The 14,543-nt window shown below is 41.0% G+C and overlaps 2 protein-coding genes across 3 annotated transcripts in view; both read left to right on the forward strand.

Moving 5' to 3' along the window:
• Nucleotides 1-3,763, forward strand: hoxb5a (homeobox B5a). Its single transcript, XM_072442386.1, has 2 exons — nt 1-950; nt 2,871-3,763. Exons 1-2 carry the CDS (start codon nt 182-184, stop codon nt 3,116-3,118), a joined length of 1,017 nt encoding a protein of 338 aa, XP_072298487.1. The 5' UTR covers nt 1-181; the 3' UTR covers nt 3,119-3,763.
• A 2,192-nt stretch (nt 3,764-5,955) lies between these two features.
• hoxb3a (homeobox B3a) overlaps nt 5,956-14,543 on the forward strand; it is an 83,269-nt gene continuing 74,681 nt past the window's right edge. Inside the window, exon 1 of one of the 2 annotated variants that reach the window (XM_072442381.1) lies at nt 5,956-6,208. The gene's annotated coding sequence lies outside the window, so the exon portion shown is untranslated. Of the gene's footprint in view, nt 6,209-10,035; nt 10,232-14,543 lie in introns of those variants that run through there. The other variant, XM_072442379.1, reaches the window with a different exon arrangement.

Raw genomic sequence — 14,543 nt, forward strand, 5'->3', positions numbered from 1 at the left:
GGCACACATACATAGCTAAAAACGAACTACAGTGCAACGCCATAATTCACTAATACATCATAAATCGTCGAAAGTGCCCGCGTTGTAACGACCAAGAGAGAAATATAACAAATCAAAGCGCGCGGGGCCTTAATAATAATACGCAACTGTTAAAGAAGGCTCTCTCTAAAAAACAACCTAAATGAGCTCGTACTTTGTAAACTCGTTCTCGGGGCGATACCCAAATGGCCCCGGTGACTCCTATCAGCTCCTAAATTATGGAAGTTCCAGCGGCGGCGGCGGCGGTGGAGCGATGAACGGCGGAACAGCGACGTACAGGGACACCATGCACCATGCCACGGGCTCCTACGGCGCGTACGGCTACAATGGCATGGATCTGACGGTGAGCTCAAACCGAGGAGGTGTTGGTGGAGGCGGCGGCGGAGGAGGAGGTGGAACGCCGGTGACACAAAGCAGCAGCAGCAGCAGCAGCAGCAGCAGCAGCAGCAACAGTAGTGGTGGAGGAACCGGCGGTGCGCACTTTGGAGCTGTGCTGGGTTTTCCAGAAAGAGTTTACAGACAGGGGCAAAGCTCGTGCTCCCTGGCGGATACTTCACTGCTCTCCCCCGGTGGTAACAGCAGCGGCAGTGGCAGCACCGGAGGAGGAGACACCAAGGCGATCTCTCCGTCCAAGCAGGAGGTCAGTGTCGGCTCAGTTAACGTCTCCTCTGGGGGTAAACGCTGCTTCACCGAGCTGGATGACGCCAGTCCGGACGTGGTGGTGGACTTGGAACTTCAGCAGCAGCAGCAGCAACAGCAGCAGCAGCAGCAGCATGGCAACCTTTCACGAGGCAGGAGCGGGCACAAGCATGACGCAGCCGCAGCAGTGGGGTCAGGAGCGGGATCGGCGGGCAACGACGCGCACTCGCCACAGATTTTCCCCTGGATGAGAAAACTGCACATAAACCATGGTACACACTGCTCCGTTGTTGTCCTCTTGTTATTAACAGGCTGTTACAAGTCAGTAAGGATTTTATTTATGACGCAAATTATGCTGACCATAAACCAAATCAGTTCAACGCTTGTGCGTGCGTCTTCCCTGTAGCAAAGCTGCCGATGCGTTTCAGCAAAAGTGCACCCAATTTTATTTGAAACTACGCTAATATTTGGGAATTTACAGCACACCAAACGCGTATAAAGACGACTGGAGCGCGGTGGTGAGTTGCTGACACGCGGGGCTTAATCAGTGCCAAAAGCCAACGAGCGTTCCCGTCTCGTTTTTACGATTTTTCATTATTATTTTAGCAAATTCCGAGCAAAGCGTCGTAAATCTGTCAGAAGAAGGGAGTATGGGAGAGAAGGAAGGGGCAGCCCAGGCAAAGCAGCCTCACAGGCGGGGGAGAAGAAGCAGCAGACACAGCCGGGTGCGAAGAGAAGAAAGCAAAGAGAGAAAGAAGCAAAGGCTGGCCTCTTTGAAAACTGCAGCTTTATTACGTGTGGGAACTTTATTAGCGAGGTGAAGCAGAGGACGCGCCATAAAAGTGCGAGGGGAGAAGCGAGGGCACTGGGGTGTAGGGGGGGTGAGAAGAAACGCCAATGTGACAAATAAAAAGCAACAAAGGCGAGAATAAAACGTCATTCGAGCTTATGGGTGACGCTTTTACGCACGTTGGTTCACTTAGGAGAGCTTGGATGTGAGGCCAGAGTTTGCAGGCGCGGCTGAAAAGCAGGAACACCTGTGGACGACTGTTTGGGATTGGTTTGGAAGCAGCTTTGTGAGCTTGCAAAACAGCTCGGATGATTTGTCCATTTCGGAAATGTGTTTGCGTAATAGAAAGATACCCTCTAAAAGTTTATCAAATAATATGTCAGTACTGTATTTCATCAATATTAGTGTCGTTTATATACGTCGTATTATTCGTGACGTGATATTTTTTGCATTGTGTGGTGAAACATTTAAAAAAATATTGACAATTGCGTCTATCCACATTTAAATTCTCACTTCAAATCTGAAAATGTTTTATAAATATTAAATATAAATATTTTAGGTCTTATAGTGCTCTCTTTTACGCACAGATTCTAATTGTTTAGACATAACAACTGTATCAGTTGTAGTGTACAATGTTTGCTCTTTATTATTATCATTTGATTATGACACGATAGTTTAGCCATTTATGGTGTCACATTAAAAAAACACATTCTGTAAATTCTGTCTGTGTCTAACATTTAAATGATCTACAGGTTAAAATATGCAAATTTTAGTTTTTTAGGTCGTATCTCCTATCACGGATTGTAATTGGGCAGAAATAACGACAGTAACTTTCACATCCAAATAATACGTTTATCAAATAATATCTCACTACTGTTTTTCATAGTGTATTGTTTGGAGTTTTTAATTTTCATTATTCAGACCTCTGAAGCATTTGTGGTAACACTTTTTAAAAACACTGTCACAGAAGCGGTCACTTTTAGCCTTGGATTCTTATTGGCCAGCCATAAAACTTAACATTCACTCCTGATATTATTTAACGTTATGTGGAGCTTATTTTGGTGTGCCAACTTCACCACCCTTAGATTTTTTGTGTGGTCTACAAACAGGTTTTAGTCACTATTTTAGGTCGTATAGTACCCCTTTTTACACACGGATTTTAATTGGCCCATAACAACTGTACTTACACTTAACACATTGAAGATTAATTTGGCTTGCCAACTTTACTAACCTAACTCTTTTATGCTACTACAGTGTTTTACCATTTGTACTAAACCAAAAATATTGAAGTAAAATCATTCATCCACATCTGTTATTTGTAAGTCTTGGTCCAGGCAGATCACGTCTCTTCCCTGTGCGTAAAAGTGTGCCATGCAGTGACTATACCCACTTAAATCCTCAGATATGACGGGACCGGACGGCAAGCGAGCGCGCACGGCCTACACACGCTACCAGACGCTCGAGCTGGAGAAGGAATTCCACTTCAACCGGTACCTGACGCGGAGACGGAGGATCGAGATCGCGCACGCCCTCTGCCTCACGGAGCGCCAAATCAAAATCTGGTTCCAAAACCGGCGCATGAAGTGGAAGAAGGATAACAAACTGAAAAGCATGAGCCTGGGCACCGGCACCAGCGCATTCCAACCGTGAAAAAATGAAACATAAAGAAAGACCAAATCTCGACAAAACATCCGTCCATTTCAGTGGAGGCAGGACACAGACTGAACAGGGAACTCAAAGGGAAACTTGAAGACACATTCAACACAAAATATAATGAAGAATATGAACTTTTTCGCGCGCAGAGATTCCAAAATGTTCCTTCGTGGACTGTACAGCAGCACTTTCAATGTTTGGCATGTGTTTAGTCGTCTTATGTGGCAAGTTGTTTCAAATGTGGTACAGAAAAGCAAACAAAAACCGTAGTGTTCTCGTATGTTCTTGTCTTATTTGATGTCCAAAAATACTACCTATAACTTTTACCTACCTGTCGTTTATGTTATATATGTTGTTTCGTATTTGGCAGCGCTTTTCCTCGCATGTGAGCTCTTAATATGAACTTGTCATAAGTTATTCAGCACTAATATCATGCGTATATTATTCCTGTGTCCATTTTTTTCATTGTTTTCCATCCATGTCATTTAAAACGTCTGCTTTTTGAAGTGAAGTCGGCGTTAGTTCCATTTCCCAACCTTGTAAATATATATGCATCAAGTGCAATTGCATATTATTGGTATTGTAAGTATTGGATTTACAAAAAAGTTATGTATATAAATATATATGGTCATTTCAGTGTGATTGGCAGCGGTTATGTGTACGTGTGCGTGTGGCTTTTTTAGATACCCATCTGTTTACGCGGATAAATATTACGCGCAGGTCATTTCATCTTTGCCTTGTTGTGGTCAGCGAAGTAAATCTCCAGGAAATGAATGGAAAAGCCAGTAGTGTCCCTCAAAGACAAACGTGTAAGTGTGCGTGTACGTGTGTGCGTCAAAACAAAATGGCTACGGTCCTGAAAGGTCTGTAAAACTCTCTGCCAATAAGCTTTTTGTAATTTGTTTGTATCTTGGAGTATAATAAAAAATAAAAATCAAACTGCAACGTGCAAAAAAAAAAAGAAGAAAACAACACGTGTACAGCTTTTGTTTGAATTGTGCCCAAATTGATCCCCCCAAAACGTTGAAATCATCAGGTTTAAGTGCATTTGGCGAGTTAATTTTTTGGTTTACAAGACAAATCGATGCAATTGTACTTTCAGCTCTTCATATGCAAATGAGTTGAGTGGGATGGCACGAGCCGCCAGCTGCCAAGCAATGCCAAACTAATCAACTCGACCAGAGTAAGACGTAAGGGACAATGTGGCCCACTGCGCTGTGAAATGTGAACAGCAGAAAAGTCAGAATTTTCCTCTGAATCGTAACTGCACCACTTTATGAACGTTCTGCTTTTCATCAGTTTTGAAATGGCATGAGGTACAACTCCTTGGGACAATGGCATGATATTACTTGTTGATTTCCGTGTTCTGTTGGTTGGATGAATGAAGAATGGTGGTATATCAGTGGTGGTTTAATTTAAAGGAGCTTGAAGTCACAAGTTTCCACACAAGGTCCTCGTGATATGGAATTTTAAATAATATCATGAATGCACATCCCATCAAGGAAGCTGCTTTTGCGATTTTGGGCACTACAAAAATGCATTGAAAATGTATTCAATTTGATGTAAATTGAAATATCAAGTGGATCTCAAGCTAAAACAGCTGATTAAAAATATAAATAGAATTAGGGAATAACACGATGTTTTTGCACTCAGAATTCATTTGACAAACATTTCAAATTTGTTTGATAAGTAAATCTAAACTAATATATTTAAACACAGGACATGTTTTATCAGATTGCTGTTGGGTTAGCATAATACAAATAAATATTGTAATCGGTACTCAAACAATATCGCAATTTTGTCAATATCAGCCAACCTTAGTTTTTCCATCATGATACAATGAAGACACACATCTTGCTGTAACTCTTGACATATTTGAATAGAAGAGATTGACCAATATGGAATTATCAATGCCAATATCAGTTGTTTAGGATCAGGAGTAATCAAACTTGGCTCTGTTTCAATATTGTTGACCATTTTGTCCAAATTAAGTCATTTAAACTCACTTCAAACTCCACAGCCCAGTTTAACCTAAATGACAGCAGTGTAAATCTTGTGCACTTTCCTCTTCCACTAAGAGTTCAAATCATGTTTTTGTATGATAAAAAAGTATATATAATTCTATCTCTTCGAATAGTTATTTAACACTCAAAAAGAGTCACAATTCAAGAAACTTCCAAGTTCTAAAATATTAAAACTTTAGCTCTGGGGCCTGTCTCGTTTGCCCCAGGCCAGGAAGTGAACCCAGCGCATCACCACAAACATCTCGACCTTACAAACTCCAAAAAGGAGTCTTTACTGCAGTGGGCACAGCAGGCCATGATATCCACGTGACCACAGCGACAACTGAACAAAGTGCGCGCTCTCTCTTTGGACAAATTGCTCACTTTTCTCTAAACTGCCTGGCTTTTCCGCCCTGACGGATGCCACTCCCGGCCAAATTAGGTTATACCTTCTCCCAGCTGGTAAACAAGCAAGTGAACTTTTCCACTCACCGGCTGCTGCTGCCTGTCTTTGCGTCTGCGCGTCCGGCGTCTGTGCTCGGGTTGAACCGGGGGCAAGTGGCTCTTCTGCCCGCGCCCTACCTGCTGCCCACTGCCTTCCTCCTTCTGTCTGTGTGTGTATGTACGTGTGCAGATATATATTTTCAAAAGCAAAGCCCTGTCTGCTTTGGGCCAAACTATAAAAAGCAGCCGGCTTCTTTGACATTTACGCGTCAAACGGATGATAGTTTTTATGTCCAAGTCGGCTCGTAAAAGCTCCGGCCTGGCCTCAGACTGATACCTCTCACTGGCTCGCCTCTGGTCACGTGGGGTCCATAAAGTTCGTTTTATGGTTTTGGGGAGTTGACAATGTACTATATATTTCACATTCTAGAAAGCGAGTGACGGTTTAACGGCTACGCAGGGATCCTAAAGGGGTCAGTGAAGTAGGAAAGGGTGGGAGAGCGTGCATGCTGAGGAGAGAAGAGAGGACTCCAACTCAGAATACTGAGGCTTTGTTTGTGCGCGGCCGGGCTCTGGTTCTACGCGGCCCGGGAGCTCCGCGGCGTGTCGTGGGAGACTTGGAAAGCGCAGATAAGAAACAGTAAGTGTGTTTTAAGGACTGTGTGCGCGCGGAGAGGCGAGGAGAGGAAAGGAAAGGCGAGGGGCGGGGTTGTGATTGGCGTGTCACAAGTCGATAGTGCGTGTGCATAATGGCGCACTGGGCACCTCGCTGCTTTGTGCAGAAAGACGCGTCTCAGCTTGAATGTATGGTTTACAGAAGACTAAGTTTGCGTTCACGTTTGTCATTGTTTGGTATTTCCTAAATTGAGCACATTTCAGACATTTTTTTCCCTTTTTTTAGTTCAAGGTTTAGTCCTGGTTTTGTTGTAGTAAATATGTTGTAGTAAATTAGAACAGGGTTTGTCCTGGTTTTGTGCCGATTTAGACCTAGTTTTAGTCTTGCATGAATACGTTTTAGTTTAGGTTAAACCAGATGTCTACTGGGTTTGCTCTTGATTGATCCAAACTTGGATGTGGTCTCAATGTGAACGTATTAAGTTTATAAAAGGTTTAGTTCTGGGTTAAGGTTCAGTCCAGATGTTGACTTGATTCGATCCTACTTTATTACTGGTCATATTCAAATTTATTTCCAAATGTAATCACAGTTTAATCCCAGTGTAGTCTAACTGAACCCAGCTTTAGCCTAATTTTATAAATTGATTTATCTTGGTTTAGACCTGGTTTAGTCTCCCATTAGTCTGTTTTAGAGCCTGTTTAGTCCAGATATAGCCTTGGTTTTGTCCTGTGCAGCCTCAAAGACCTTTCCAAAAGACGTTTACACCATTGTTTTGTATTTTTGAAAGCTACAATAGTGCATTTTTAAATTGTTTGGTGTCTGGATATTGTTCTGGAATGACTTCAAACTCCAAAAGCCTGTCCAAAAATGTCCGCCATGCTCTGTTTTGAAACGTGATATTACTATGGTGGTTTTCACAAATGAGCTGATCCATTCCGTGTTTATGTTGTGTGAAACTGATATGTTGTATCTCCCCACGGATCTCATCCTGATAAATATAAAGCTATCATTTTGTAAAGTGAAGCCATTTTTCCAGCCTTAGTAGCTCTATTATTGCTATTGATCTAGGCCGCAGTTTTGGCACATTTAAGCACGACCTCCACGCGCGTCCGCACTGGGACTTGTAGCTGCTGTGTCTGATAACATTTGCCAAGTTGTTAATGGATAAGACCGCACCAAATACGCACGCATCTGTGGCACGCGTCCTTGGGTAGATTTTTTTGTGAGTCTCTGCGCACGTCCCCCGTCCCCCCCTCTTTTCCCCTTTGTGATATCCAAACATGCAGGAAGGGCGTGGAGCAGCAGACGTACAGTTCCAAGGCCCGCCGTCAGGAGCGTCCTTGTGACTTGTTTTATGGCTCTTATCACAGGCCTGATGTTTGGCCACTGCGTTAACATATAACAAGAAGTATTTATTAAGTATTTTAGTTCAAACTAATGAATATTCTTGTGGTTTGAAGTTTTAGGGTGCGTTTTTTGGTTGAAAGTTTAGCCCATGCTAGTGCTGATGTGGACTTGGTTTGGTCCTTTTTTAACCTGCGTTCACACACACTAAAATTGGAATTTAACCAGAACTAAACCCGAATGTAAACCAAATTACACAACGACAAGAACAGGACAACATTATGACTAAAATGGGCTCAATTTACGACCAAATAATGACAAATATGGACACACACTTAGTCTTGATTTATAGGTTTAGTTTTAGGTCGTGGTTTTAGTCTAAATTTTGAAGTGAAGTTTGTGCAAGTTTGACTGTTTGAAATTGGACACATGATGGCCATATGGGCAGTCATTTTTGGTATTATTTTCCTGTTGTATTGCATTGTATTTATTTAATGTTATTTTACGGATATGTTTAATGTTATTTTTAATGCATTTAATAGGTCTGCAACCAATGACTATTTTACTATTGGATTTTTTTTGTGTGATTATTTTTTCAGTTAATTGAGTCGTTGTTTGGCACGCTCAAAACCTGCAAACATGAGAATACCAGATAGGACCAGGATAACAAAATTGTTTTTTCATCACAATCATGTTTGCTGTGTCATCTGAGGCTAATTCTTTCTTTGTCAGACCCCTAAACATCTTCTCTCAGCACATGGCATGTTTGGAGTCGGCAGTACAGATAATAAATATTTAATTACTACATTTGTTAACAATTTCCTCATAAGCAATAAGTTGTGAATAATCAATTTGCAATCCTTTCAGCCTGTATTCAGAATTTTAAAAAATCTGGCCACGTGTCAAACGGAAACTTAATTTAAATACAGAGAGGGCAGCATTTGGAACTAAAACAGTATGAAAGAAATGGAATACTCAAACGTTGACTCACGGGATGCGACTGCGTTCTTCTTATTGCTTCAGTTTGTCATTTAAGCACTTCCATTTCACTATGCGATATCGAGAGGAGATGGAAAGTTTCCCAGGAAAGCTATACACGCATCCCCTGTGAGTAAAACGACACGTCCAACCAAAAGGGAAGAACAACGCAGCCGATTTGAATTACAGTTGTGTTTTGTGTCATTTTATAGTATAACATGCACCCTGAGGAGATCCTGCATTTGGTGATGAATCTTACGCTGTTTGACTCATTCATCCAGTGAAGATGAATGCGTGTGTTATAGTTTTGCTGTATTCCAAACTGCAGTGGTCTTAAAGTATACTGTTTAAAATAAGTGCACGCACTCATCGTAAGTAGTGTTAAGTTTCCCCGGCTGCTCTGCGGAGTGTCAGAGAGTAAACTTTCCCCCATCACAGTATTTACTTACACGAGGCCCGTTTAGTGGGAACGCACAGTTCATCCACAGTCCGCGTTGCTAATAAGAGAGAGGAAGGAGAGGAAGGAGGTCGGAGCTGCTCTCGTCCTCAAACTCTCATTTATTAAGGGCCACTTTAAACATGTGAGGCCGATGCGTTTTCAGGCTGGGGATTCCTGATGCTGCTGTTGCTGGCCCTAGCCCTTTACGATGATTTTTCACCAGCTTCACAAGAATGTTTTCTGCGAGTCGTCATAAATTACACAGCAGACACCCAAAGAGAGACAGCGAGAGAGAGGGAGAGAGAGAGAAAACGGGATGTGGGCTTGTTTATAGAAGATCATTGTGTGCAGACAAGAGTCAACTTTACAAATGTAGTTTAAATAACAAAGAAAGTGTGTGTATCTGAATTTAAAGCGAGTGGCATATACGTCTGTGCATTATGTTGTAACGCCATTCCTTTATTTAATCACAGTACAATGATTGCGGTTTTAACCATTATCTGCATACATACATTTAAGATCATTTAAATCACACTCAAACTTCCAAATTTGATGTGAGTAATCAGGACTGTGATTTTATAATACAATCAACTGACACTCTATCTGGACATCCTAAGCGTATTAGTCATCATTGCTTCATGTATTGTCAATATATAGGCTAAAGTGTAAAGTGTGCAAGGGACTTTTGCGGTTAATGCGTCCAAATCAACACTTTGACATTCACATCACGTAGTTATTGCATCATTTTGAAACCGTTTTAACTCGCTCCTAAAGAAAGTTTACACATTTTGGTTTGTCGTGGCAAAATGGAGCCAAATCCCTGTAACATTGTGCGTAAAAGTCTAATCTAAGCGTTGCACGGAGCCCAGTTTCCTGCGTTGTTTTGCGTGTGCGCGTGGTGCGTAAACTGTGTGTCATGTCAGGACCAGCCACCCCGGGCCCCGAGGAAGTTCGACTCCAGTAAACAGGAAGAAGAAAAACTCCCCCCTTTCATTTTTCATCTACTTCCTCCTTTTAACGATGATACAGGAGGAGGACGCGCATGGCCCGCACACACAAGCGCGTGAAAGAAAGACCACGCTGTCCCGGAGAACTTGGAAGGTTGTGACAGGACGCACGGAGGAGGCACTGTGTGGGCTCCTTTGTGCACCAGGGCGTCATGTGTTTCCCGTTTATGTACACATGGCTTATAGGGCGGAGCGCACCACTCTGAGTGCGCGCTGCTCGTTTCTGCTCCTTTGAACCTGGCTGTTGTTGGCGGTGGTGGTGATGATGATGATGAGTGGGTGAGTAAGTCTTTGCATTGCTAGGTGTGTGTGTCCGAGAGAGAGCGCGCTTTGTTTCGAGTGGGAGTGTTCTGTTGTGTTTGGTGGGTGCGTTGGCAGGGCATGAGAGGTAGAGAGGTGAGTGACCCGGCCATGAGAACAAAAAGCACTTTCAGTTTGACATTGGTGGGGAAATGTAGTGTGTACTGCATTGTGCATTCCATACAAACACAATAACCAGTCAACAGCAGTTTTTCACAGTTTGAATGAAATTGTGTAACAGCTCAAATTCATAAAACGAGCTATATCACATCTGTACCAACCAATTCCAACACTGTACTCATTTTGGTTCGATTTAGAATAAGATTTCTTAGTTAAATATTTACAATTTGTTTATAAGTACTAGTTATTTCTTTATAAGCCCTTATGAGCAGCTATCACTTTTTTATTGAAAACTGTTTTATAAGCAGCTTTTTCATGCTCATAGAAACCTAATGTACATCATTTATAAACACGCCCGTTTTTGGTTAATGGCTTATTAACATTTTAAAGCCATCTACAATTGACAGTAATTGTCTAAGTGCTTTTAAACAAATAATTAGTGCTTCTTCATGCATCATAAATAGTTTACTAAGGAATCTATTTTAACCTTACCTTAAGAGTCAATTCTATTGATATTGTGAAAAATTTAGCTTTAGTCAGAAGCAATTGATTTTTTAAAAATAAATTTTAAGTGCATTTAGATAAAGGTTTTTGTTAGTTCAAAGCCGGGACTTGAACTCAGAACCTTCAGGCAAGATGTCTCCATAAACATGCTACAAAATAACTCCCCTCGGCCAAATCAAACAGTTGCAAACTATAAAAATCCAGATAAAACTGCAGTATAAATGAAGAGAAGTTTAAGTCAAACTTATTCAATATAAATTACAATACTTATTTGATACTTTTGTACATTGTTACTTTCCACCACTTGTACTAAGTTTATACCTCAACACAACATCAAATTGCCATAACATTTGTGAACTTTTTTGCACATTTACCAACCAAAAAGTGCCCAAAGCATTGACAGAACTGCTGACTTCCACTGAAGGAAAAAGAGCAATAATAGTGTTAGGGATAGTTTGGTTTCCAGTAAACATTGGTTTGAAAACCATTTGCAAAGTTTCCGGATTGTATCAATCTGTAAACATTTGGAACAGAAACAGGCAAAGTTGGGATATTAGGTCAAAATGTTCAGGACCAAAATCATATGCTAAATAGCTTTTGTAAATTAACATGCTTTTCCGGGTTGATTCATTTAAGAGATGTGGCTGTTTTACATACACACATCTGATCACTATCTGATTTCAGATTGAAATGTCTTGTAGTAATATGATTTTAAGTTATCTGACTTATTTGTCCCTGTAAAGGAAAATAATGCGATGAGGACAAAAATTGAAATTGAACTGTTCATTAATTTCATTGCATTTTGTCTTTTGAGTACAAAGGTTAAATAACCACTGAGTGACTGATAAAAACACACACACACACCAAAAATCTTAATATTATCATAATCTTCTTAGATTATTCCAGTTATCTGATTTTCACATGCACCTATAAGTCCCATCACGCTGTATTTTTAAAATGCATTTAAAGACTAATTTAAAAACCCTGCAAAGAACTATATGCAACGTTTCTCTTGTCAAACCAAAGAAGCTTGTACAAGATGGCTTTTGGAAACTAACCAACTTTCATTTCAAACAGCCTTTAGAAATGTGATACTACTGAACATGCACATCTCCCTTCGGCTGTTCCCATCACACGTACAGCACCAAAACTATCCCTAACTGCTGTGCGTCCTCTTCTCTCATGCCAACCGACTCTTTTTTTTTTAGCTCATTGTGGCTTTCCACGTGCCACGCAGTCACGTTTTTGGTCAGTTACATGGTCTAAACCCAACGCAAACAAAAGTGGAGAATGAGCAAAGCCATTGCGCACACTTAGAACAACAAACCTTGATGCATACATGGCATTTTATAGATTTATTTATACATTTACGCTATACATATCATGGTCTACTCTTGATCTATGCATTTCAAATTAATTGTACATGTAAATTTATAAACATCAGATACGCCAACAATTTCTACATTTGCTTCATAATTTCCACCATTTGAACATTGTAGCTCGGTTTTTCTGCAGTCTAGTGGCAAACGTCATTGTGGAGGTGAAGTGTGTTTCCAAAAAATCAGCCCGAGCTATATTTCGTTCACATCCAGCCCGCTCCGCTTGTGTCCCGGTGATTGCCTGACGTTTAAACGGACATTTGCCAGCCCTTAATGTCTTCTGCATACTGATAGGGGTGAACCACGCTGCCATGCCTCATGAATAATGCACGAGGCAGGAGTCACCGAGAGGTCAGCAGACAGTCAGCGTGAGGAGGATGAGAAGGAGGGAGAGAGGCGCTGTAGCTCCACTGCGCATGTGCGTGAAGGCGGCGATGCATGGAAAAAGGCTGTGGAACGCTTTTTACGCACGGTTCTTCTTTTCACAATACACACTGCGCCCCCTATGCGCAAACGGGCTTTGTTGTTTACCTGGCAAACACGGCAGAGGATCTAACAAGGGGCTGTTTTTGTTTGTTAGGAATCCGGGTTAAGAGGGAAACGAGCTTTTCCCGCAGACACATGTAAACTTCCACGTTTGGCTATTGGAGGCGGTTTCGTGTAGAAGCGACAGTGCCCAGTATTTGTCCTCCCATATCCAGTCTGCATCTTAAAACAACCTTCATTTGTTGAATGAAAGGGAAACGGCCCGTCATGGCGGTGTTATTATTATTATTGGAAAATTGTTTGCAGTGCACCAGATTAGTTATCGGCCGCTTGTTTGTCTTGGCCTTGTATTACGAGCTGATAACCTACAAACACAAAGGTTAGGGGGGCTATGTTTACAGAATATAAACTTAACTGAAAAAGTATACTATAAATAATGGTACAAATAAAAATGGTAATTGTAAAAAAAAAAATCACATAAAAAACAATTATGATAATACTGTAAGAGAACGGTCTATTTTTGATACTTTTACGCACGTCCTGATCTATAATGTAAGTTTATTATCACCAGGATTCTTTGTGTCTTATTCCTACTGCGATATTATTATTTATTTGCTTCTTAAGTTTATTTCTGATCAATATTTTTGATATATTTCCTGTGCTGGCTGCATGTCTTTAACGAAAATTATTTCCAAACAAAAGTAATTCTGATTTATATACAAATATACATTGTTATAAGTTCAGGTTTAATTTTTCCCTAATATTAATTCGTTGGTTATTGTTATTAAATGCATTTAATGTAGCCTATAGTCATTGATAATAACAATATGCACGCCTCATAACTATTTTTTTTTTTTTTTTATCTTGCCAAAATTAATATTAATATTATTATTACTATTATCATTATTATTATTATGGCTCATTCTACACTCTGGACCATTCTGCAACACCTTTTACGTACAGCCGATGTAATTATTGTAATGAATATATTCACTATACATTCAGAAATGTGCATTGTTTTCAATTATTTTTTTATTTTTTTACATATTTTTTTTTCCCCAAAAAATTCTGAAGGTATTTCTTGTGTATTATTTCCACGTTTTGATCCTTGTAACCCCCTCAAACAGTGGATCTCGGAGGCCGTGTTTCCCCCCCGTGTTTAGACTGCAGCTCTCCTTTCCCGCCACCAGAGCCCGCCTTAGACCAGGAGGACGGCGCCAGAGACCCCCGCGAGCCCATGCGCGAGCCCCCGCAACCATCTTTCCCTCTCCTGCTCCAAACCACAAACGAAAACCTCCCCGTGCTTCTGTCCCAAAAATACAGCCAAAACACGCACTTGTCACGGCTATCAGTGGGGTTTAGGAGGGCAGGGCAAAGGAAAGACTCCGACATTATTTACGGGACATAGTATTTAACTTCTAAGATGGCGCTGTAGGCTTATTTATGACTTTAGGAGCGGCATGCAGCTCGTGTGTGAGGAGTCGCCGACAGGAGCAGATAAGAAGCACGTCAAGGGCGAGTGATAGCCTGTTGTTAATGTTAGCTTGTAGTCTGTCTGTCAAATGTAAGACACGAGAGCCTACAACGCTAATCATGCTTTAAATCACTGCTTTTTAAACTTTTCATAACCAGGGGCCAAGTGTGCTACTTCTAGGACTAAACCAGATCCAAACCACGTCAGTTTTTATCAGTAAAAAAGGAGTAAAGAAAGTGTAACAGCTATCTTAAAACTAACCCATATGAGGAATAAAACTCATGTATAAACGATTTCTTAACCTGTTCAGATAATAAACGTGGTCTAA

Source organism: Eucyclogobius newberryi, unplaced genomic scaffold (genome assembly GCF_026437365.1).
Source record: "Eucyclogobius newberryi isolate DKJ021-1_F unplaced genomic scaffold, fEucNew1.0.hap1 SCAF_13, whole genome shotgun sequence".
In the NCBI taxonomy this organism is placed as follows: Eukaryota; Metazoa; Chordata; class Actinopteri; order Gobiiformes; family Gobiidae; genus Eucyclogobius; species Eucyclogobius newberryi.

Coding starts and splice junctions, on each gene's coding strand:
- hoxb5a (XM_072442386.1), top strand. CDS start 182: ATGAGCTCGTACTTTGTAAACTCGTTCTCGGGGCGATACCCAAATGGC. Junction 951..2,870: donor AAAACTGCACATAAACCATG/GTACACACTGCT, acceptor TTAAATCCTCAG/ATATGACGGGACCGGACGGC.